We start from the raw sequence: 24,604 nt of genomic DNA, 5'->3' as shown, positions 1-24,604 counted from the left end.
CAGGAGAGGTTGAATTGTCTTTAAACCTCAAAATCCTCTCTGAGCTCCATGTTCTAAAGGGTAATTTGTGCTGAGAAGTCAGGACCCAAACTCCCCAGTGTTAACAGCTAGCTCAGGGAGACTGTCCATGAACGAGGCCACCCCAGCTTTTGGAGACCCCAGTTTCGAGGTCTTGCCTGGAGTGGCACTGGGGTCCCTCCTGGAGCCCTCCATATTGTCACATCCATCTCCAGGAAACCCATCTGTGGGTTTTGGAACCAGGTGTGCCTGGGTTCGAATCCTGCCTCTATGACCAAGTGACAAAACCCCTGATCCTAGTTCCTCCTCTGTATCAAGGCTGTTCTAAGATCCCAGTGAGTACAAAGTGTACAGCAGGGGCTCAATAAATTTTTTTTTTTGATGAATGAGAAAATGAGACAGCTCGTGGGTAGTTACTTCAAAAATGCACTTTGGTGGACAAAATGTTTTTCAGCTGGGGGTGCTTGGTGATGATTCAGTTGGGAAGCGTCTCCTCTCATTCCTCAGGACCATTCCCTATCCCCAATCTCTCTCCCGTCCCTTCCCCCCCCCCCATCGTTGTTCCCTCACTCTGTCTCTCGAGCCACCTCCCATGGGTCTGGCCCTTCTCAGCCCTGTCCTAATTGGGTCACTAACCAATCCAGCGATTCCTCTCAGTCCCCTGGGAATGAAGTGTGTGAAACTGGGTGTTGAGTTCCTGCATCAGGAAGGCAGAGAAGTTGCAAATTTTCCCTGGGGTGGGTGTGGAGGTGCGGGTAGGGAGAGTGTGGGCCGAGGAGTATTGAAAGTTTCGTTTCGGGCATACAAAGAAAGGGAGAAGAGGAAAAAAGTGTAAATGTCTGATATGGTTGTAGAAGTGGGGTGGTCGTTAACTGCTCATGCTTCAATGTCAGATGGGACAGAACTCCTAGAGATTCCAACCACTCATCTGAAGCCAGGGTCCAGTCCCTTGGTTAGACTGCCTTGGGCTCCAGCTGTGCCTTAGCTTCCTTGACTAGAGGAATGGTAGGGGCATTTTTCTGGAGATGAGTGCATGAGATTTCTTTCATCCCGCCTTTTCCCTGCTGACATCCTTTCTCCCTTCCATGGGTTCCAGCATCCTGATTTTGCCTCGGGTATGTAAGTTTCCCTCCTCTCATTCTGTGAGTCAGAGGGGCTGACTCCACTGGGCAATGAGGGCTGTGGCTCATCTTCCTGGGCAACCCTAATTGGTCCAGGGGTAGACATGGACCCATGCAGACCAATGAGACTGCCTGGGATTTTGATGGACCAATAGGACCAAGGGAACCCTCTTTCTGCTGGGTCTCTGCATTGTTGGATTGCAGGTCTTTGAGGGTCCACCTGGAGGAGACCTAAGGATGGCAACCAGGGTAGAGCCACTCCTGAAGCTAGTTATTCAGAAAAATGTCTCCTGTCTTCCAGCACCCAGTGCACTTCTCAGAGACATCTAAAATTTCTTACATGTCCTTCAAAAGATGTTTTATATTCATTCAATCAAACATGCATATATTGTTTTCCCCCCATTTCTACACAAATGAAAATATGCAACATATATTTTTTATGTTGTAAAACTTCACATAATATGAAATTCACCATTGTAAACGTTTTAAAGTCTTCAATTTAGTGGCATTTAGTACATTCCCAGTGTTGTTCAACCATCACCCCTAACATTTTCATCACCCCAAAGAAAATCTCCTACTCATTAAGCAATCACTCTCCATTCCTCCCTCCCCACTCCATGCCCTGAAAACTGTTCATCTACTTCCCATCTCTGTGGATTTGCCTCGTCTTGATATTTTGTATAAGTGGAATCCTACAGTATGTGTCCTTTTGTGTCTAGCTTCTTTCATTCAGTATAATATTTATGGTTGAATAATGTTCATATATATGTATATATATCACATTTTCTTTTATCAGTTAATGGACATTTGGGTTGTTTCCACCTTTTGGCTATTGTGAATAATGCTGCTATGAACATTTGTGTGCCATATATACTTTATTTTATAAATTTATTTATTTATTTTTGGCTGCATTGGGTCTTCGTTGCTGCGCTCGGGTTTTTCTCTAGTTGTGGTGAGCGGGGGCTTTTCTTGTTGCGGTGCGCGGGCTTCTCATTGCGGTGGCTTCTCTTGTTGGGGAGCGTGGGCTCTAGGTGCACGGGCTTCAGTAGTTGTGGCTTGCGGTCTCTAGAGCGCAGGCTCAGTAGTTGTGGCGCACAGGCTTAGTTGCTCCATGGCATGCGAGATCTTCCCAGACCAGGGTTCGAACCCGTGTCTCCTGCATTGGCAGGTGGATTCTCAACCACTGCGCCACCAGGGAAACCCTCATATACACTTTTGAAGTAACTCTTATTTAACAATATATTTGGGGACTGGTTTCCTTCAGCATGTAAAAATCCGCCCCCTTCCCCCACCAGCATTCTTTTTTTTTTTTTTTTTTTTGCGTTACGCGGGCCTCTCATTGTTGTGGCCTCTCCCATTGCGGAGCACAGGCTCCGGACGCGCAGACTCAGCGGCCATGGCTCACGGGCCCAGCCGCTCCATGGCATGTGGGATCCTCCCGGACCAGGGCACGAACCCGTGTTCCCTGCATCGGCAGGCGGACTCTCAACCACTGCGCCACCAGGGAAGCCCAACCAGCATTCTTTTGAAGTTTGGCAAAGTAGTCCCTGTTTGGATGCACCATAATCTTTGTAATCAGTCTCCTAATGGTGGACATTTACATTGTTTCCCATATTTTGCTGTTAGTAATAAGTACCATGGTCATCACATAAGTGCAAGTATAACTGGAGGATGATAGCAGGAATTGTTTGATCAAGGCGTCAAAACTTGCCGGCCGTTTTGTTAGTGATCTCCAACTCTTCTTAGAGGTGGGGCCAATTTATAGCCCATCAGTAACAGATGTACCTACCTATTTCCATATGTCCTCAGTAGCATCATGTGTTATCACTTGTTACCTTAGCCAACCTGATAGGTGAAAAATAATATCTCATTGTGGTTGTCACTTGCAATTCACCTGTTATATGAAGCTGACTATCCTCCACTTTGACTTTAGATGCAGGAAGTTGAGTAAATCATAAATTATTCTCAGTTCAGGTACATTGTCATCATTGAAATATGCAAGGCCCCTCTCTTGTGAGATTTATTCGTTTATTCCCTTTTATTTATATGTCCTTATTTGTGTATCTTGGTGATCTGAAAATTGTGTATTATTTTGTTGAGCATATGTTGTAGTTTAAGAGCCATCTGTCCTTTTCTTTGAGCTTTTTGTTCATATCCTGTGCCCATTTGGCTATTGGATTATTGGGGTTTTTCGTATTGATTTGTAGGAGCTCTTTATATATTAAGGCAAAATTCCTTTATCTCTGATTTGAAGAATTGTTTCCAAGCTTGGCATTCACCTTTTGTCCTTGTTTATGTTGCCACTATTGCTTTAGAATAAAACCCAAACTTCTCATTACAGCCCATATTGCCCTGAGTGATCCATCCTCTGCCTCTCTGACCTCATCTCCCTCCACTGTCTACCTCTGTCACTCCGCTCCAGCCGCTATGGACTCTTTGCTGTTTCTCAAATGAACCATGTTCCCTTCTGCAAGAAGATTTTCACTTTTACTCTTCCCTCTGCCTGAAACTCTCTTCCTTTCTTCCCTTCTTTGTCTAGTTAATGCTATTCATCCTTTAGATTCCATTCACCTCCTCTAAGAAGTCTCCCCTGACCACCTCCCAGGGGTCACATCTGTTCTGTCCACCACTATCTCCCCAGCACCCAGCACAGTACACGGCATATAACAGCTGCCCAGTAAGTCCTTGTTGAGTAAATGAATGAAGGAAGGTGTCAGGAGGCAGGTTGAACTGTTAAAAAATTTTATTAAAATGTCCAAGGAGTACATTAATGTCCATAGTGTCAGATACCACAGACCCACGGAACACGGCAGCTGACAGCATAACCAACAGAATCCAAAGCTGTTCACGCGCACACACACTCACACGCATGCCACACACGCGGCACACGCAAACACACACGCACATCTCAAAGGGAAAGACCAAGAGACAAACCACCCACCTTAGAAAATATCAGAGCCCCCTCCCACCATGAAGCTGGGGTGGGGGCAGGGCGAGGGGCTGAGGTGGTCAAGGGTAAGGAGCATAAACCAAGACACCCCCAAAAAAGTTGCATCCCCAGAGCCCCCCACTCCAAACAAAGGAAAATTCTTTTGTGACATGGATGACTGAAGATGTGTTATTGTTTTTATATTTCTTAAACCAAGAGGAATTATCAAACCTAGAAGGCAAACCTATATCCCTGGGTTTTCTCAACAATAACCATAACATGGGACAGTGGATAATGTCTATAGCAGGGGACACTAAAGACCATGGTCAAGGATGCAGGTCTAGTTTGCACTTCTCAATCTTTTCCTAAATCTTCCTGTGTGTTAGAGCATGATTATGTTTCAATTCCTTCCCCCCAGAATAGAGAGCAGGGTTAGGAGTCAGCCAGAGGCAGGACCGAATCCTTATTCCTGTCTTGCAAGCCAGTGCCTTTCTCTTATCTGAGCCTCAGTTTTGTCTTGTGTAAAATGGGAAAGTAATGGTTCCTAAGTCACTGGGCTGTTGAGAAGATTCATGGAGGCAGTGTAAGTCCTTAGCATGGTACCTACTCCATAGTTGTCAATTATGATTAGTACTTCCCAGGAGGAATATAGGCTAAGCCAACACATTTCTTTCTCTACTGAACCCTCAGATGGACTATATATTTGCTTATTTTTCTTTCCTGCAGAGGGCCATTCTCCACTGTGGTTTTTAACACTAATCCACAGATGTTACCCAGACTAGAGAGGTTGAGAGTGGACAAAGGACGTGGAGGAAAAGCTGTGGCTCTTTCCGCCAGAGATCAGGAAGCTGAATCCCGACTTCCGGCTTGGGGAAAGTTTTTACAGGTTTCAGATTCTGGGGAGGAAGGCAAGGTGAGTTCTTTACTGCTTAAAAAATTAAAAAACTAAGAGAAAAATGTGTGTGTGTGTGTGTTTCATCTCTCTACATGACCGCAGGTAGATGTCACTACTTCAAGTTTTAAGCATTTCTAGTCCACCAGGCGATGAATGGAGGAGACAGGAATAGAGTAGGGGTAGGGGTGGGACCCATGGCAGGGGCATTACCAATGTCTGCTTGAGGGATGGATATGGGCAACGAGCTAGAAAACTTGGCACCTCCTTGGCCCAGGAAGGAGGTTCTTTGTCTCCCTGAGAGATGGAGGGGGAAGAAATCTGGGTTCGTTGAGCCCTAAACATCCTCTCATCTGTGTGTGTGTGTGTGTGTGTGTGTGTGTGTGTGTGTGTGTGTGTGTGTGTATAAAATTCACCACACATGCAGAACCACCAAATCTCAGCACTGGACTAGACCTGAGAGGGCAAGCAATACAGCTTCCCCTCATTGCCCACAAATTCCTCTGACTATTCTGACCCCTAACTCTGAGGGCACGGAGGGATGCTGTTCTAAAAACTTTCCTAAAATTCAATACATAGGAATTCCACACTCAGTTCATCCACCAAGACTAAGGACTGACTTAGGCTGAAGTCCAAGGTGAAGGAAGAGCTGTCATCAAGTTCAAGCCGTGTGCGTCCATGTAATTTTCTACTCCCAAAGCCAGTGACCTTCACTATAGGCTTCAGCCTGCATTTAGGACATCTGACAGTTTACTAAATCTGAACCTCTGGTGGTAAAAGCAATTCCTTAGTGCGAATCCAAACACACATTCTTGCACCCTTATCACAGCCTTATTTCCACAACTGGCAGTCAGCCTTGCCAACAAAAGACTAAACCAGTGCAAAGAATAATCTTTGCCGATTGTGCTTCCCTCCACTGAGAGATGCGCCCAGAGTTCAGCCTGCCTAGAACTGACTTTTCAGACACATGGCTACACCTGCCAAGAGGACCTTGTATATGTAAGAAAAAGGAGAGAGGAGCTTTTTACAAATGGTTATGTATGGGGGTATGCGGTTTGGGACTCAGGGGCTTCCGGACCCTCTTGTTTCTCTCTGGGCTCTGCCTCCCCAGGTGAAGGCTCCAGGGCAGGTGTGGGAAGGGGATTGTGCTTTCTTTTGCCTGGTTCTTCAGCAGAAATTCCCTTCTTCCTTCTCCCAGTCCTCTGCTGGGTGTTTCTTGTGTTTTCTGCGCTCCTTGCGCGATTTGTGGTGGTGATGCTGGTGGTGGTGTTGGTGGTGGTGATGGTGTCGCCGCATACGATGGGATCGTCTGGCTGCGGGGAAGTGAGGGACCACAGGGACGTGGCAAAAGCTGATGAGAGGTGGGTGGCCTGATGGAACAGGCTTCCTCGGGGGAGGGGGAAATGGAGGGAACACCAGGCAAGCTAGTAAGTTCTCACTTATCTGCAAGGCCATATTATCAGGCAGACATTCAACCAGATCAATGTGTGTAGTCATGAGATGCTTAATTGGAGACTACAAGTAGCTGGAAACTTTTGTTGGGGTGTCTGGCAGAAGCCACTTACGTTTGGTGCAGACAATTTGGGGCCGGTCCCATTTGCCATTGCTCCGGCATCGGATGATGGCCACATGGTGCTGGGCAAATCCTTCGTCGCACTGGTAGCGTACAGTGGCGTGGACATTATACTTGGCCTTGCGGGCACCGATGGGCAAGGCGTTCTCCACTGCTGGAGGGGGACCACACAGCACTGGGGACAGAGGAACCTCCAGTTAAAGAAGTGTATGGGACTGGGGCTGAACTGGTTTCATCTCTTGTTGAGATGAACCCTCAACAGGTCCCACCTTTTGCCCAGCTGTGACCTCAAAGGGCTAGAAGTGAATGTCTCCTCCACCCAAACCAGGAGATGCTGAGGGACACATCCTCCTGGACACATCCCACCCCCTAATTCTTGTGCATGATGGGAATGAAGGAGATGGGAGGCAAGAATAATCTGAGCAAATGAATGGAAAAAAGGATATGAAAATTGGCAAAGAAACAGAAGCAAGAATGAAGAAAAGTATAAGAAAGGTGGACTTGAGAATATACCTATACATATATATGTTTCCTTAATATGTAAAGAGCTCTCACAAATCAATAAGACCAATGAACTGATAGAAAATTAGGCAAAGGAAATGAACTGGTAGGTCACAGGAAATCAAATACATATAAACAGCTTATCAACATATGAAGAGCTGGTTATTCTCATCCTCGAAGACATGCAAACTATGATGACAATGAGATACTGTTTTTCAGGACTTAGATGAACAAAGAACAAAAAGTTTGGTAACACAGAGTTGGCAAGGGTGGGGGAAAAACGGGTACCCTCACATAGTTCTAAAGAGTGAAAACTGGGCTGGACTGACTCCTACATTTACAAACTTAAATAAAACAACGAACCAGTGACCGGCAGGAGGGAAGGTTGGGGGAGAAGGGGTGGGAGGGAGAGTAGCAGCATACCTGTGCCCTTCTTACAGACATAGGGGAGGTTGTAGTTGCAGGGGACATCATTCCAGTGCCCACTCTCATGTGACACCATCACCACACAGTCCTCCCCACCCGCGAAGAAATTGTCGGGCTGGTTCTCCCTCCAGTTCTCATATTGCTGTAAGAATGGGGAGCAGGGGGTGCTCAGGGGACATGCAGCCTGTCCCAGGCTCTGGCACTGGTACTGTGGGATTCCCCTGGCCAGACCACTCAAACTCTTAGGGACTCAGTGTTTCCATCTCTACAATGAGCACTGTTCTGCCTGCCCTGAGGGTGGCTGCCACTACAGTCCAAGTCAACCCTCCTCTAGCTGCGAGGCTGTGGTGCCCTCTTCCCTGGTCCTCCTGCCCCGGCTCACTCCCTGACAGTCTGTTTTCCATATGGGTCACTCATTGTTAGATAAATAGTTGAACAAAAAGGTGACCTCAGACTGGAAGTCCAGGAGAGCTTCCCTGAGGAGGCAACAGAAGAGCTGAAGGAAGACTCAAGGATAAGAACAATGCAGGCAGGGAACAGAGTTCTAAGCAGAGGGAATAGCTAATGCAAAGGCCCTGAGGCAGGACTGAGCTTGTCCTGTCTGAGGAACAGAACAGAGGCCAGGAGGGCTGGGGCTGCTTGATCCAGTTCAAGTGTAGTCAGAGAGTGGGCCGGGGCCAGTTCTCGTGGCAGAGGAGAGGAGGTGGATTTCTTTTCTAATTGTGGTGAAAAAGATATAATATAAGATTTACTAAAGTGAAGTCAGAGGGCCGGGTCATTGCAGCTTACCCAGAACTCTCCATTCTAGGCAGGGCCCAAGTCAACAATCTGACGGCAGGGACCCAGGCCCCCAGGCTGCCACCACTCACCAGCCCCGTGTTGTCCGTCCACTGGAAATCCCTCTCCACGATCCTGTCGTTTAGGCCGATCCACGTGTTTTCACGCCCAAAACCTGTGGGGTGTGGGGTGTCGTGAGGGCTGGGTACTTGTACCTCCCCCAGCCTAGGTTGCTGGCTGGAGGCCAGGTGGGGGGTGTGGGAGGGGAGACTCAGCCCCCTCCCCAGCCTGAAGGTGGGCTGGAAGGGGAAGTGGATGAAGATGAGAATGGAGGGGGGGAGTACCCAGAGCCCCTCCCCCAGTTTTGGGTTTGAGCTGGAGGGGAGGACCCCAGCCCCTCTGCCAGCCTGGGGGGCATGGGCTGGAGGCCACATCCCCCCATTTCCTAGCAGGCTGAGGCTCTGGCTGGCCTCATACTGGGGAGTGGGGTTGGGGCATGGAAAGGGCTGGAATTAGGCTCCTGGCCTTGTCACAATTTGTGGCTTAAACAAAAGGCCAGAGAAAACGATAAAAACAAGTCAGATCTTTGCAGAAGTGAGAGAGCAGGGGCTAAGAGAGCCAGCGAGCAAGGCTGACAGGGCAGGCAGGTGAATCTAAATGAGCCAATCAGTCACTGAGGAGGAAGCAGCTGGATGCATGTGTGTTTGATTACATAGAGGAAAAAAGCCAGTGAACCAGGGAATGAACAAATTAAAGAATTAACAGGGGATGGGATGGGGAAAATGTGAATAAATAAATGGATGAAAAAGGGTAGAAGGAATAATGAGTAAATCAATAAATGCTGGATTTAATTTATGGGACACCCCTCTTTCTCTAAATCTCTGCTCCTCCCTCATTTCATCTCCCGCACCACAGATGCTTCTCCATCACCCTCTGTCCCCTGGCCCTGTTTTAACTGTCATCAGTGCCCTGAGAACCAGCTAAATTTTAGGATAGACTTATTTAATTAGATATTTACTTGTTTGACTATATCCTCTTCAAGAACGTCACTCCCTAAGGACAGGACAATGTGTGTCTCTGTGCCTGGAACAGTGCCTGGCACATAGCAGGTGCTCCGTAAATAGTCAGAGAATGAATGAAGTGAATGAATGAACTGACAAGTGAATAAATAGACACTTGAATTAATAAGTGGTCAGGGCTTGCATTAATGAACATAGTTTCAGAAAGGTAGCGTCTTCAGGACCCGGGGGGGATCCCCTGACAAAGGGACTGTAAAGGCCACCCCTGCCCACCCCAGAGTCCCTACTGTTAATGAAGCCGTGTTCTTCGGATGAGTGGATGCTGGTCAGGTGGCCGGCTCGACGGCGGCAGTCCCTCTCGGCATCCTCCCATGCCCGCCGATGGGCGAAGTAGCGGTAGCAGTGGCCCTGAAACTTGTGCCAGCCATGGTCACAGCCCTCTGTGTCTGGGAGGTGGAAAGGGAGCATGAAGGGGGCTGGCCTCAAGCCGAGGCCTGCCTTGCCAGCCGTGAGCACACCAGCCCACCAGAGAGAGGCCCCAATCCAAGGTCACTGTGGGGCGAAATCAACCCTCTCCCTGGGCCCATCCCCCAGCCCCCACTCTGTCCCCCCACCTTTTCACCTCCCTCCTCCCATATTCACTTCTTTTCTCTGTTGCAGGAAGAGATTCAACTGGAAGACCATTACACACATTCCCTCTTATTCCAACTCTAATATCTCATTCTCTGATCTGGCCACATCCTGGGACCTCAGGAAATGGTCTCAGGAAGGCCTAAAATTTCCCTCCTGGGAAAAAACTCAAATAGACATTTCTCCCAAAAAGATATACAAATGGCCTACAAGCACATGAAAAGATGGTCAACAACGTGAATCATTAGGAAAAACGAATCAGAATCACAATGGGATACCACCTCATACCCACTAGGATGGCTATAATTTTTTTTTAAAACGAAAATAATAAGCGCTGGCAAGGATATGGAGAAATTGGAACCATCTTGCGTTGCTGGGGGGAATGTAAAATGGTGTAGCCCCTGTGGAAAACAGTCTGGCAGCTTCTCAAAAAGTTAAACACAGAATTACCATATGACCCAGCCGTTCTATTCCTGGGTACACCAAAAAGAATGGGGGGAAAATCAAAAAGAATGGAAAACAGGTATTGAAACAAAAACGTGTACATGAACATTCATAGCCGCACTATTCACATTAGCCACAAGGGGGAGACACCTCAAAGGTCCATCAAGTGATGAATGGATAAACAAAATGTGGACCATCCAATGGAATACGATTCAGCCATAAAAAGGAATGAAGCACTGACACGTCCTACAGCGTGGATGAACCCTGAAAAACATCAGGCTGAGTGAAAGAAGGCAGATACAAAAAGACACAGAGCGTATGACTACATTTATATGAAACATATAAAATAGGCAAATCCATAGAGACAGAAAGTAGATTAGTGGTTGCCAGGGGCTGGAGGGGAGGAATGGGGAGTGATGGCTAACGGGGACAGGATTTCCTTTGGGGCTGATGAAAATGTCTTGGAACTAGCTAGAGGTGGTGGTTGTACAACACTGTGAATGTACTGAATGCCACTGAATTGTACACTCTAAAAAGGTTAATTCTATGTTATGTGAATTTTATCTCAAGAAAATTATTCGCCTCCTGCCTGTCTGACTCACGGCCATGGAACCAGAGGCAGAGACCTGGAGCTCCATGTGTGGGAAGCTTGTGGTCCAGCACCCAACCCTGCTCCTGGAACTGTTTCTGGGGTCTCGGCAGAGACTCACCTTTCTCACAGAGGCTGCCCCCATAGCTGGGGAGGCAAAGGCAGATGAAGGCGTTGACCTCGTCGATGCAGGTGCCTCCATTCTCACAGGGGCTGGAGAGGCAGTCATCTATATCTGGAGGGGAAGGTGGGGCTGAGTCAGAGGTCAGCCTCCCTGTGGCTCCCAGTCCCCATGGAGAACCAGGCAGAAGATGCGTTCATGACCCTACCATCTATCCCAGACCTGAGTACAACAGCGGTGGTCTGCACTGATGGCCCAATGACTCTGGAGGTCAAGGGGGTGGAACCTCACACAACTGATGTGAATTAGCATCAATGAGAGGAGATGCCACTGGGCTGGCTGAAAGCCAGAGTGTGCAGGACGTTCCCCCTGACTCCAGAACAGTGGGTGGGTCTGGCAAACAGAAGGTGGGTCTCGCAAACAGACACATAGAATGTCGAAGCTGAAGGGTCTTCAGAATGTGGAGCACTTATAAGGATTTGCACAGAATCACGAAGTTGTTTGTAGGTACAGGGAGCAATCAGTTGAGCACCTCTTCTCCCAATCCCTGTGTAGATAGTGCCTGAAGCATGTACGATGCCAGGCAAGTCACTTGCCCTCTCTGAGACTCAGTTTCTTTTTTTTTGCAAAGTGGTGATAACAACTGCACCTCCACAGCAGTGGTTGTGAGTAGAGTCAATGGAAGAGCTCAAGAAATTATATCATTTATAATTATTGTTATAATTTCATAATTTTTCATATGTCTTGTGTTGGGCTTTGGAGCTAGCTTCCAACAGTTCTGGTGGTGGTGCCTATACCCCTGCCTACCCAGGAGAGGGTAGGCGATCCCCTGGGGCCCTTTGCCGGTGGGAGTATGAGCCTTACCATCCTTTTGTCTTCCCCTTCCCCACCCCTGCCTGGTAGTAATGGGAGGCAGCACACCAGAGCCTCAGCCCTGAGGATAAAACCTCAGATGGTTGTTGCTGAGGCTGATTTACTGGAACCAAGGAGTGAGGGAGGGGAAGGGAGCATCTGAAGCCAGCATTTTGTGATCCCTGATCCTCATGGGGATGGCTGCTGGGATAGACCCCAGGGCTCTGAGTCAGACAAGTCTGTGTTCAGATCCTGAGTCTGGCGTACTCACCGATCTCACAGTTCTCTCCAGCAAAGCCCTGGTCACAGCTACAGCCATACATGGTGCCATTGGCTTTACACGTGCCCCCATGCAGGCAAGGGTTGTTCTCACAGGGATCCGAGGGAACTGCAGGATGGACAGGAGTACGGGAAGGAGTCAGACCACCAAGTCTGCCTCCCAGGGAATCCAGACCTCAGACCCCTAAAGGCCCTCTCGTTCCACCCCTCTCTGTGGAGTCCCCTCTATAACTTCTCAATAATTGATTGTCAACTTCCTCTCACATGTCCCTGTGATGAGCTTACTCTTTCCAGGAACTGGCCAAAGCACCTGTGGGATGCCCTGGCTATGGCAAAGTCCTTCCTTGGACTGAACTAGAATGGGATTCCTGCAGCTTCTCTTAGGAAGTCTTCTCATAGAACATGGTTTAAGTGCCCTCCTTGACTTATCCCCATTTTTCTAGAAATACCCAACTGGTCATTGTGCTTCTCATACTTTGGAGCAAAGAAGTGGACATAGGTTCTAGATGGGGTATGAACGGCACTGGGACCAGTGGGAACCATCACTTCCTTCGTCCTTGTGGCTCAGCCTCTTCTGATGCAACCTCAGTGGTTACAGTGTGGAGAAGTGGTGGATTATAGCAGTAATAACCATAGGCTGTGCAGTCAGAGAGGCTGGTTCAATTCCTGCCTCTGCCACTCACTAGGGAACCCTGGGCAAATTACTTCTGTGAATTTCAGTTGCCTCATTTACAAAATGAAAATAAAAATAGCTCATCCTGGGCTTCCGTGGTGGTGCAGTGGTTGAGAGTCCACCTGCCGATGCAGGGGACACGGGTTCGTGCCCCGGTCTGGGAAGATCCCACATGCCGCGGAGCGGCTGGGCCCGTGAGCCATGGCCGCTGAGCCTGCGTGTCCGGAGCCTGTGCTCCGCAATGGGAGAGGCCACAACAGTGAGAGGCCCGCGTACCGCAAAAAAAAAAAAAAAAAAAGTAGCTCATCCTGCTCTCCCAGTCCTGACCGTAATGCCATGACTGGCTCTCTGTATATCAGCCTGGGGCCTCTTGAGGGGTCTCAACATTGCTTAACACGGATAGGGTTCTCTGGAGGCAGGAGGGTCACCCCTCCCCATCTCAGGGCCTCAGAGGCCTTGGTGAGTGGTCTCTGGACCACCCTGGAGTCTTGGAGGGGCAGAGCAAGAACCCCCATGTACCCCAGATGACCCCTATCCCTTGTCAGGACAGTGTCAAGTCTTCCACTGCAAGATACCAGAAATGAGACCCAGAGGAGGGCAGGGTCTAGCTCAAAGCCACTCAGCAGGACAGTACAAGAGCCAAGACTGGCCTACGGGGATCTGGAAGCCATTTAAGGCCCTCTCTCCAGGCCCTATAACGTAGAATTTGTTTCTGTTTTGTCCTGGTCTGGAGGCCCACAAGAAACTGACGATGACCTCCTCCCTGATCTTCTGGACTCCGCCCTCACCCTTAACAGGTTGTTCTCCCCACAGCTGCCAGAGGGAGGCCATGTAAACCTGAGTCAGGTCATGTCCCTCCTCTGCCTAGACTCCTCCATGGCTCCCCATTGCCCTCATAGGAAAAGCCAAAATCCTTACCTCAGCCCACAGGGCCTGGTGCAGTCTTCCCCAATATCTCCCTGCCTGATCCTCCTCTCCCTCCTTCACTTACTCCGCTCCAGCCACACTGACCCTGCTGTTCCTCCTACACACCAAACACGGTCCTGCCTCAGGGCCTTTGCACAAGCTATTCCGTCTGCCTGAACTGCTTTTCCCCTAGATCTCTGCATGGCTCCTCTCACCTCCTTCAGGCTTGCTAAAATTCATCCTAACCCCCCTTCCAAAACCAAAACCCACCCACTGGCATCCCTCATCCCTTGCTTTACTTTTCTCTTTTGTCTTTATTACTTTCTAACCTCCAATATAATTTATTAGGACCATCATTTCTTATCCATGCCTCCCCCCAGAGCAGTGATGTTCCACATGGCAGCCACGCACAGCTATTTAAGTTTAAATTAATTAAAATGGAATAAAAGTTAAAACGCAGTTCCTCAGTCACACTAGCCACATTTCAAGGGCTCAGTAGCCACCAATGGCTTGTTGCTATTGTATTAGACTGCGTAGCTCGAGAACATTTCCATCACTGGGAAAGTTCTAGAGCATTGTTCTAGAATGTCAGCTGCCAGAGGACAAGGGACTCGGTCTCAACATGGTGCCTGGAATACAGCAAGCACTCAACAGTTGCTTGCTAACTGCATAAAGGTAGCTGCTGGCCTGCCCGCAGTGACTGAAGCCGGTCCCTGGGGCAGTGGCGTGTACCACCACGGATGGCCAGAGAGGCCTGTGGCTATTTCTGTGCCTGGTGCCACCCTGGCACGTGCGGGCACATGCGTGGGGCTGCCAGGCGCCAGGACGTGTAAGCCCCACCAGGTGCCCCAAGCTGCTGACACCTGCCCACGGACTGGCGGTGACTCAGTCGCTTGCTGGTGCTGCATTTATTTTTGGCTTCATTAGCATTTCTGCTGCAAGCAGTAGGTGAGTAGGCGCCCAGGTCTCCCCCAGCACTGGCTGCCTCCCTCCACCCCGGCTGCCCATGGCTTGAGTCTGGAGCTGAAAAACCAACAAAGTCCAAGACAGATCCAGCCGTGGCCCTGGGGGCTCCTCTCAACACACTTTCCTTAGCACACTTCTTCGTGGTTTCCCTCCCACCTGACCATTCCTTCTCTAGTTCCTTTGGCCTTGGGCAAGCTTACCCCCTCCCCAAGACCTCAGGGCGTTTTATTTTGTTTTATGTCAATGAAATAAACATCTTAGAGCCCAGTGATTGAGACAGAGACTGTTGTCAGACAGCCTGGATTCAAACGTTATCCTTGACACTCCCCAGCTGCATGACTCTGCACAAGTCACTTGACTTCCCTGTGCCTCAGTATCCCCATCTGTAAAGTTAGGATCGTACTAGAACTTGTTCCTCAAGGACATTAAAAAGATTAACCAAGGTGATTCCAGTAAAGTGCTCAGACCAACCCAAGCACAAAGGCAGTCACCAATAAACATAAGCCTTTATTGATGCAAGTGCCCCTGCCCAGGGTCCACCTGCCTCCTGGGCATCTAAGAAAAGAAGATGCAGCCCCAGACACAACCCAGAGATGACAGGGTGGGTGATAAAACCCTGCATCCGCTGTTTCCATCACCACGACACTCTGCCTTCAAAAAAAGGAGCAAGTGTTATTGATTGATTGTAAAACCAATCCTGTTAATAAGAGTGTTTTGCAACTCGGAAAAAGTGTGCCTCTTAATTAGCTGCTTCTTCTTCTTTGTTTTTTGTTTTTTTTTTTTTAACGCTCACTTGACCGAAAGAATAGCTCAATATGGCAGGACCTAAAAACTAAAGGGCTGGAATTTGCAGGCTGCCCATAACGGGCAGACCTGGCCCCAGGAGAACAGGGTGATGGCTTTCTCTGGACTCCGCTGGGCATAGAGCAACCAAGGCACATGTGGATTTGGGTGCCAGTTGAGGTTTGACCACTGACTAGCTGGTAGTGACATACCTCCCTGAGCCTCAGTTTGCTGTCTACTAAATGGGGGTGATGCCCACCACTCCCACCCCTTCCCAGCACCCACTTTATCTGTGGCTTGAGGCCCCCCACGTTTTGCACCACTGAATTCCAGCTACGATTCAACACTTGTCCAGGAAGGCCTCCCTGCCATGCCTCCTCCCTCCGGCCCCACCCCAGGGGGGTTGCCTGTAACCAGCTCTGTCTTCCTCAGACTGAGGCATCGCTGAAAGCAGGACCCCAGCGTCACACAACACTGTCAGCTGAGAGTGGTCATGAACATGATTTGCTGACTGTACTCGTCCCCAAAACCAAACTCCGCCCAACACCTCGTCATTGCCTCATTGCTCGCTGTGCCTAAACACATCAAACGCAGCTTCACCTCCTGGCCTTTGCCCAGGCTAGTGCCTCTGCCAGGAATACGCTTTCTGTAATTCAACGCTGCCTAATGACCTCCCGCCTTCAACATCATCCCCTGCTAGAAACCTTCCCAGGCACCCAAGAACAATCCTTCCTCCCAGCTCTGGCCTACCCCAGCCCCTGGTTCCTGAGCACAAACACAGTGACCTGGATGAGACCACGAGCTTCCAACTCACCCTCCTCTGCACTCCCATTTGCAGGGGTTCCTGGCAGGGCTGGCTCCTCTCCACTTGCTGCCTCCGCCCAGAAGCTCTCCACACCCGGGCTCCCCGCCAGGACCTCCAGCTCAAACTCCTCTGGGCCCAGGGAGGCAGGCAGCAGGGTGCTGGGGGAGTCCCACGGCACTATAGGCTCCCCCGAGGAAACTGAAATGGGCTTGTCCTTGCTGGCTGCCGTCGGTGTCCAAGGAGGAAGAGCAGGCTCCCCTGAGGGGCTGCCCTCACGTGGAGGCTCCAAGCCTCTCAGGGTGCCCTGGGTCACCATCTGGCCCTCCGGCTCTGGATGGGGTTGGGAGTTTGAGGAGGCCATTGTGGACATGGCCAGGACCCCAACCTTGTCCCCCAGGTCCAGGGACATGAGGGACATCACCACACTTGTATCCACAGCCATTTGAGGGTTCAAGGTGGGGCTTTCAGCTCCCTCAACCACGTGGGATCCAGGTTCCCAATTCCTACCGGCACCACGGGTGTCTAGTGTGGCCATGGAATTCATGGGAGCCACTGTGGCTCCTCCATCTGTAGCAGCCGAAGGCTCCAAACGCGGGGTGACCTTGAGCATCAAGGAGACCCTAGGGACCCCCAAGGGCGCAGATGGGGAATGGGGGTCTAGCCCTTCACTGTGCAGTGACCGCCACATGCCCTGTGCCTCATCCATGGTGGCCTGCAAGCTGGAAGTGGGGGTCTCGGCTGTGTTGAAGACCGCAGGCTCAGACCCCAAGACGCCTCTGGCTCCCATGGGCTCAGGGGCCGTCTCAGTGGGAGTGACGGCTGCCACCACATTCCCATCCCCAGAAGCCTGTGGGTTGGATCTGGGGGGCTCAGCTTTGCTGAGCCCAGTAGGGCTGGTCCCCCCAGTTTTTCCGAAGTCTGCTCTGAAGGAGTTAGGACCAGCTCCAGCTCGTGTGTCTGTAGCTGCCTGCAAAGGAGCTGTGGGACTTCCTTCTCCAGGGCTGCTGAGTGTCAGGGATGTGGCCTCTCCACCTTGTCCCATCAGGCCCGAGGAGGAGGGCAGGGAATACACTTCTGGATGGATGGGATCCTGGGGGCTGGCCTCGATCTCTGAGGCAGGGGAGGGTGGGGCAGCGGCCATGGCTTCATTATACCCCTTTACCTCACTGGCATCGGTGGGGAGGGGCGTAGGGTGTGACAGGAGCCACAGTTTGTGGCCACGAAGCATGGCCATGACAGGGAGGTCTGGAGAAATGACTGTGGGAGAAGCCTCCCAGCGGGCAGTGCTGGGGCCCTTCAAGGGGTCGGGAGCCAAGGCAGTGGCCTCCGAGGAGGACCAGGGCAGGTCGGGGGTGGCTGGCCTCACACTGGGGCCCTTGGCTTCCTCTAGTTCCAGGCCAAGGGTGATAGGTGGGACCATGGTTGGGGGCCACAGCCAGGGCTCTGGGGGGCTCCTGCCACCAGGGGAACCTGAAACAATACCAACAGTAATTATAATTATCTCTCAGCAGCTTCTTCTGCTGATCGTCTCCTTGGCTCCAGGCCTGAGGAAGAGGGGTCTTCTGAGGCTTGGTGAGGCCAGGGGACCCAACTGTGATTCGGAGCCTCCTCCCCTGTCCCCCTTGCATCCCCAGGCAGGTCCCATCTCCCCCTTGGACCCCACTCACCAGCTCCAGGCACATCCACCTCATTGGTCAGCACAGCCCAGGGGCTTTGGCTCCGGCCACTCCCCAAGGCGTCAGTGGCTCCTGTGGCCAGGGGAGGCTCCACGTAATTCCCAGCAACCTCTGGGGTGGGGGGCTGGACGCTGGCCTGGAGCGCGCCCTTCAGCCCTCGCTGGGGTTCCTGTTGCTGGAAGTGGCGCCCGTTCAACCCTTTAAAGCGCCCCCTCCTCCTGGGCATGGGGCTGGCTGGGGTTGCCTCTGTGTGCCTGCCCACCGCAGTGCCTGCCTCCACGTTGCCGGGGGCGGGGGACACCGTGCTCAGCCACACCTCCTCAGCCTCCAGAGCAGGCCTTGAGGCTAGTGTGAGGCCCCCAGTGGCAGGACTGGGGGTCTCTCGAGACTCCTGCTTCTCTGCCAAGATCAGAGGCTCTTCTTCCCCACTGGACACCAGAGGCTCCTGGAAGTCTGGGGTGACCACCTCCTCCTCCTCCAGGCTGGGCTCCAGTTCTTGGGCGGGGGGCCCTTCTGCTGACAGAATCTCCCCCTCATCCCCAGACGACGGGGTCTCTGGGTTTCCATGTTGTGATGTAGGGTGATGAGCTGTGGGAGAAAGCAGAAGAGGCTGTGTTAGGCCCAGGGGCTGGCTGGGAAGTTCTGCCTGAAGTCTACCCACATTCCAGCATGCTACAGCAGAGATCTTCTATGTACCTCTGTCTCTCTGAGCCCCTCTGTCTCTCTGGGTTGTTTCTGGGATCCCCCCTGACTGAGAGACAGAGGCGCAAAGTTATCATCCTCACTGTTCAGGCTGGGGTCCACTGTCAAGGTCAGAATCAACTGGTCGCAGTAAAGGGTCAAGAGACAGCTTGGCTGGTGGGTGAAGCTGAGCAGTGGCCAGCTCTCAGGGGGCAGGTCAGACCTGGGCCGTGGCTCCTCCCATGGAAGAGAAAGCGCCTAATGGGCATGGCCTTCCTACGAAGAGATTCTTTCCCCCCCCCCCAGCTTACACATAAGACTCTGCTCCTTGGACTTGAGGTTTGCAGCTTCTGAGGGTGTGGCCCCACCCCAAGGGTGAAGGCCATCCCTGGTCCCATCCCTGGGGGTGTGGCCTTGCTCAGGGGTCATGGCTAGTTGAGGCATCACTTCCTCCCCAGTGGGTGCTCATGGGCAAGGCTCCAGGTGAGAACTGCTCCATCCAGCGGCGTGTCTCTCAGAGATCTCAGGAGACATAGCCCACCCACTAAAGAGGACTTCCCCCCAGAGCTTGGTCTTCTCTGGGGCTCGTCCTCCTCTAAGGCGGGGCTCCTACGGAAAGCTTGTCTCAGGGGTACGACCTTTCCCTGGGGGCGCGGCTCACCGCGCAGCAAGTTTTCTTGTGTCTCTCCCCTGCCTGGCCTCCACCTCTACTAGAAAGCCAAGCTCCCGGGGGCGCGGCCTGTATCAAGGTGCATGCCCTTGGGGCGTGGCCACCCGGGGACGCACACTCAAAGGGCGTGGCCTCACGCGCACCTCGGAAGCAGTAGGCGTCGTAGCGCTCTCTCGGCGCCGGGAAGCGGGTGCGGTTGGCGAAGCTATAGACGGTGCGCACGCCCGGGACTGGGCCCCCGCAGCGCCGGCGCGGCGTCTGGATCGGATAGCGCACGCTGCCGTCGGCCAGCCAGCCCGGGTCGCACTGGTCCAGGCCCTCATGCCAAGCCAGGTGCAGCTGTCCTACCGAGGCCAGCACAGCGCCCTGGCGGCGGCACTGGGCACGCGCGCCGGCCAGTGTCAGGCGGCGGGCCAGACCTACGTAGAAGACCTCGCCTGCGGGAAGGCGCGGGAGAAGGTCAGAGGGGCCCCAAGAACCCTCCCACGGAGCCCGGGAAGGGGGTCCCACCCCAAATAGCCCTGATCTGGCTAGATCTGGGTTGCAGCAGCCGCAGCTGCGTGCCCCCATCGCCAGAACATCACTGTCGTTACCTCTCATGCAGTGCTAAGAGGGGGCTTCACTTTCCTTTTCAAGTGAGGTAACTCAGGCCCCTTAACGAGTTGAGCTTCAGAGAGAGGGAGGGCCTTGATGAGGGGGGATCAGTGAGGAGGGAAGTAGGAAGAGGGAGGGGGGCAGGAAGGGGGAGAGACTCAGAGAAGGGGACAAGGCTTCAGAGAGGGAAGAGGCTCAGAGAGAGGGAAGGGGCACAGAGGAGAGGGGCTCAAGGAGTGGAGGAAGGCTCAGGGAACCGGTGGGCTCAGATCATGGCTGCAGGTTTAGAGAGGGATGAAACTTAGGAGAGCTAGGAAGGACTTAGGGAAGGATGGGGGTTAGGGAGGGTAATGGGGCTCAGGGAAGGGGGTGTTCTGCCAGCCCCAGACTTACCCCCCAGCTCACGGGCAAAGCAATACACATCGTAGAGTTCCCGTGGGTCTCGCCTCCCATAGTTCCTCACCCCTGGAAGGCTGCTACGGTCACCATAGCAACCAGGACGGGACTGGGTGATAGGATACCTGACAAGACAAGGTGGGGGTCCCTCTCAGATGTGTGCTCCTGGGGCCCCCAAGGACCATCTTTCTCCAGGGGCTAGCTCTCCATCTCCCTACCCTGTGTACCCCCTCACCGAACAGTGCGGTCAGAGAGCCACCCGGCATCACAGTTGTCAAAGCCATCCTCGAAGGCGGCCTGCAGGTGCCGCGGGGCTGCAATGGTGGCTGAGTTGAGACGGCAGGCATCCTGGGCCTCAGCGAAGGTCAGCGAGTAGCGATCCTGGGCTGCTCGGTAGTGGAACACAACACCTATGGGGAAATATCCAGGATGATTTATGCTGTAATCTTCAAGAACAGACCTCGCTCTTGCAGAATGCCCCCCCCCCAGTCTGATAATAACAGACCTGCTGCCCTACACTGCCCTGTACCATGTCTGTTCACTCAGCAACAGGCATAGTGCTAGGGTGATGATGACGGGGGATGAGACAGATATGCCCCCATTTTACAGATGAAGAAATGATAGCAATGGCCATAAAGGGCTAGAATTTGTTAAATATTTGCTATGTAAAAAGCATTTATAAGCATTATCTCATTGAAATCTTACAACAACCCTATGATTATCCCCATTTCCAGAGGAGCAAACTAAGGCTCAGAAAGGTTGAGGGACAGGTCTAAGGCCAATTAACCTGTATAAGGGAGAGCCAGAAGTTATATCCAGAAAGATCTGACTCCAAAGATAGCACTCTTCATGCCTAGGGTTAGGCTCTGGAGGTGACAGGAGGCATGGAGAAGAGTGAGAGAGAGATTCTGCCTTTTAGGAATTAAGTACATGCATACAGAGGGGAAGCAAAGGCAGCAATGGGTGATCAAATGTGGTGGGTTTTTAAAAAAATTGTATTTATTTATTTATGGCTGCATTGGGTCTTCGTTGCTGTACGCGGGCTTTCTCTAGCCGTGGCGAGCAGGGGCTACTCTTCGTTGCGGTGCACGGGCTTCTCATTGCAGTGGCTTCTGTTGTTGTGGAGCATGGGCTCTAGGTGCGCAGGCTTCAGTAGTTGTGGCACGTGGGGTCTAGATCACAGGCTCAGTAGTTGTAGCACACAGGCTTAGTTGCTCCGTGGCATGTGGGATCTTCCCAGACCAGGGCTCAAACCCGTGTCCCCTGCATTGGCAGGCAGATTCTTAACCACTGCACCACCAGGGAAGCCCCCAAATGTGGTTCTTGCTCAGCTTAGAAATGGAGTCACCGAAGGCTTCCTGGAGGAGGTGACATGTAAGCCAGGACATGAAGCATCAATAAGCTCACTGTGACTCAAATTCTGATTCAGGGATGAGAGAAATGGCTGAGCAAAACAAAGGTGTTAAACATTTTGCTCCATTTTATCAAACTGAGAGCTCCCAGAAGGCAGCAGCTGTGTCTCACTCATGGCTGTGTCTCCAGCACCAGGCTGGCATGTGGTAGCTACTCAATAAATGTTTGGCTGAATGAACGAACTAACCAAACCCAGAGGTGGAATTCTCTTCTTTCACGACTTATCAGTTTTCTTTGAGGTTTATCAGTTTTGAGAACAATGCCTTGGAAAGGGGATGATTGGTTGACTCCATAAAATATGCAGTGAGACACTGTTGGCTGGGCAAAGACTGTGCCCCAGAACAGAGGGTGCAGGGACTTTGCTCATGGCCAACATAGGTTAAGGGAAATTGACTTCCCAGTAGGAGTCCACAGGATATTCTCCACACAACAATCCATTCATTGGGCTTCCCTGGTGGTGCAGTGGTTAAGAATACGCCTGCAATGCAGGGGACACGGGTTCAAGCCCTGGTGCAGGAAGATCCCACATGCCTTGGAGCAACTAAGCCCGTGCGCCACAACTACTGAGCCTGTTCTCTGGAGCCTGCGAGCCACAACTACTGAGCCCATGGCCACAACTACTGGAGCCCATGCTCTGCAACAAGAGAGGCCACTGCAATGAGAAGCCTGCACACCGCAACTAAGAGTAACCCCCGCTCACTGCAACTAGAGAGAGCCCACGCGCAGCAATGAAGACCCAAAACGCAGCCAAAAAACCCCACAAATCCTTTCATTGATTCATTTGTCAAATATCAATTGATCATCTTCTGTGTGCCATGCCCTGTCCTAGGCCTTTGTTTAATAATTTAAAAAAAATTGTTTTTTGGCCTTGTTCATCTTGATTGGTTAGGAAAACAGAAACTACACTATTTCAACAGAAACAATTTAATATAGGAATTGGTTACATTGATGACTTATTTACTTAATCTATATTTTCAATCCACTTTTTAAAAAGAACTTTACTTTTTAAAAACATATATTTATTTTAAAAGGAAATTTGTATTCCTATATTAAATAGAAAGCCAATATCCTTTGCCTTATGTGAAAGTAGGTAACCATGAAATGGACTTAAAACAAGGTTATGAAATCCTATGAAATGCTGTGGTCCATAAGAGACTGAGCCAGAGGCTGCTCTCTCTTAGCTAAAAGAGAAAGAGAGAGATGTTAAAGAGAGAGGCGTACCCATGGAGACTTTGTTCCTGACTTCATCAGAAGAACTGAAAGCAAATCGCTGTTCAGGGAGTGATTTCTTTTTTTTTCTTTTCTTTTCTTTCTTTTTTTTTTTGCTTGTGGGATCTTAGCTCCTTGACCAGGGATCCAACCTGGGCCCTCGGCAGTAAAACTGCAGAGTCCTAACCAGTGGACCACCAGGGAATTCCCCAGGGAGTAATTTCTAAGGTGACATTCAGTGGATGGGCTTCCCCATCCCAGCCTTGGCCCCTCCCCTTCCCCCAACTGACCCGTCACTTCCAGGGGCACCAGGTCCTGCTCATCCTCGATGCCCCTCACCACCTGGCAGCGGTAGAGCCCGGAGTCGCTGGCCCTCAGTGGCCCCAGTAGCAAGGTGGCATTGACCCGGTGCCGGGGGTAGGCAGGTAGTGACACGCGTCCCTGCCAGCCCTTGGCCACTCGAACCACGTTGTCCTTGGCCACTAGGATGGGCAAGTCCTGCCGTTGGCCTGATGCAGTCCGCACCTTGGTCCACTTGATCCGAGGAGCTTCTCGGGCTGCACCTGGCCGTGGCCACAGGGTGAAGAGACAGGGCAGGGCCACCAGCTCTGCCAGCGCAGCCCGCACCGACCCAGACCCCACCTTCTGCATGTGGAGCCCCTTCTCGGCAGTGGCAGCAGCAGTGGCGTCCTGTGTGCCTGTGGTGGAGAAGGTGGAGAGAGGGCCTGACTGAGAAGCAAGGACCCTCTGACTGAGGCCAGAGAGGTTAGGTTGCCTACACAACATCACAATGTCGTACACAGATCTGTGACCTGCAACCCAATCTGTGAGCAGAAGAGGGGTAATGGGGTCGAATCCCTTCATAGTTCTGCCTCCTCTCAAAGTCCAGACCCTGGAGGCCAGGGATTTAACTCTCAGTGTCACTGACTCACTATGTGTCCATGGGAAAGTCACTATTCTGCTCTGAGCCATGGTTTCCCCAAAAGTTAAGTGATAGGCAGCCATTGGAAGAGAAACAGTGTTTGTGGAGTACCTTCTATATAACAGGCACTTTATAAATAGCAATCAGCTCATTTGATTTTCATAACCATCTGCAGAGGTAGCCATGTCTCATCCTCTTTTGGGGGAGTTGAGGAAATTGAGGCTCAGAGACATCATTATAATTGCGTAAGGCCACAGAGCAAATCAGGAGGCAGTGCTAAAGTCTGGGCTTTTGACCGCTACTGGGGAGATGCCAGGGAGAGGCACACAGACCTTTATTTCTATTGTCCTACCCATGGCAGGCATCACTAATCAATCTTCATACTATTCTCTCTCCCTCTTTTTTTTCTCTCTCTCTTCAGCTCATCTCAGCAAAACAGTGAGAGGCGGGAAACTCTAGCCTCCGCTGGCAATGACTAAAAATAACCTCTCAGGTGTCTTGTTCGCTTTTGACTGTTCAAAGACTTTTTTCATCTATTCTCATTTTATTCTCCAGACCAAGCCAGAGAACCAGCAGGAGAAGGCTCTCAAGTTAAAAAGCTGCCCCATCTTGTCAATTCTCCAGACCCCAACCTCTCCCAACCCACAAGCCAACTCACCCTGTTCCCCAGCCACAAAGAGCAGCATCTGGAGAATCAGGAGGCCTGAGACCCAGACAGACATGGCCCCCATCCTGGACC

The 24,604-nt window shown here is 51.3% G+C and overlaps 1 protein-coding gene across 1 annotated transcript; it reads right to left on the bottom strand.

The window, feature by feature from the left end:
- Nucleotides 1-6,015: 6,015 nt before the first annotated feature.
- NCAN (neurocan) lies at nt 6,016-24,596 on the bottom strand (the record flags this gene model as incomplete). Its single annotated transcript, XM_079919010.1, has 14 exons — nt 6,016-6,273; nt 6,526-6,708; nt 7,458-7,602; nt 8,330-8,412; nt 9,544-9,702; nt 11,041-11,154; nt 12,164-12,280; nt 16,314-17,774; nt 17,972-18,568; nt 19,475-19,768; nt 20,319-20,446; nt 20,557-20,731; nt 23,234-23,641; nt 24,524-24,596. The coding sequence occupies 14 exons, from the start codon at nt 24,594-24,596 to the stop codon at nt 6,128-6,130; spliced, it is 4,083 nt and encodes a 1,360-aa protein (XP_079775136.1). The 3' UTR covers nt 6,016-6,127.
- Between the last annotated feature and the right edge of the window lie 8 nt (nt 24,597-24,604).

This window comes from Stenella coeruleoalba (genome assembly GCF_951394435.1).
Source record: "Stenella coeruleoalba genome assembly, chromosome: 3".
Lineage (NCBI taxonomy): Eukaryota > Metazoa > Chordata > Mammalia > Artiodactyla > Delphinidae > Stenella > Stenella coeruleoalba.
The sequence above is the reverse complement of the archived record's forward strand: the minus strand, read 5'-3'. Positions and strand labels throughout refer to the sequence as shown.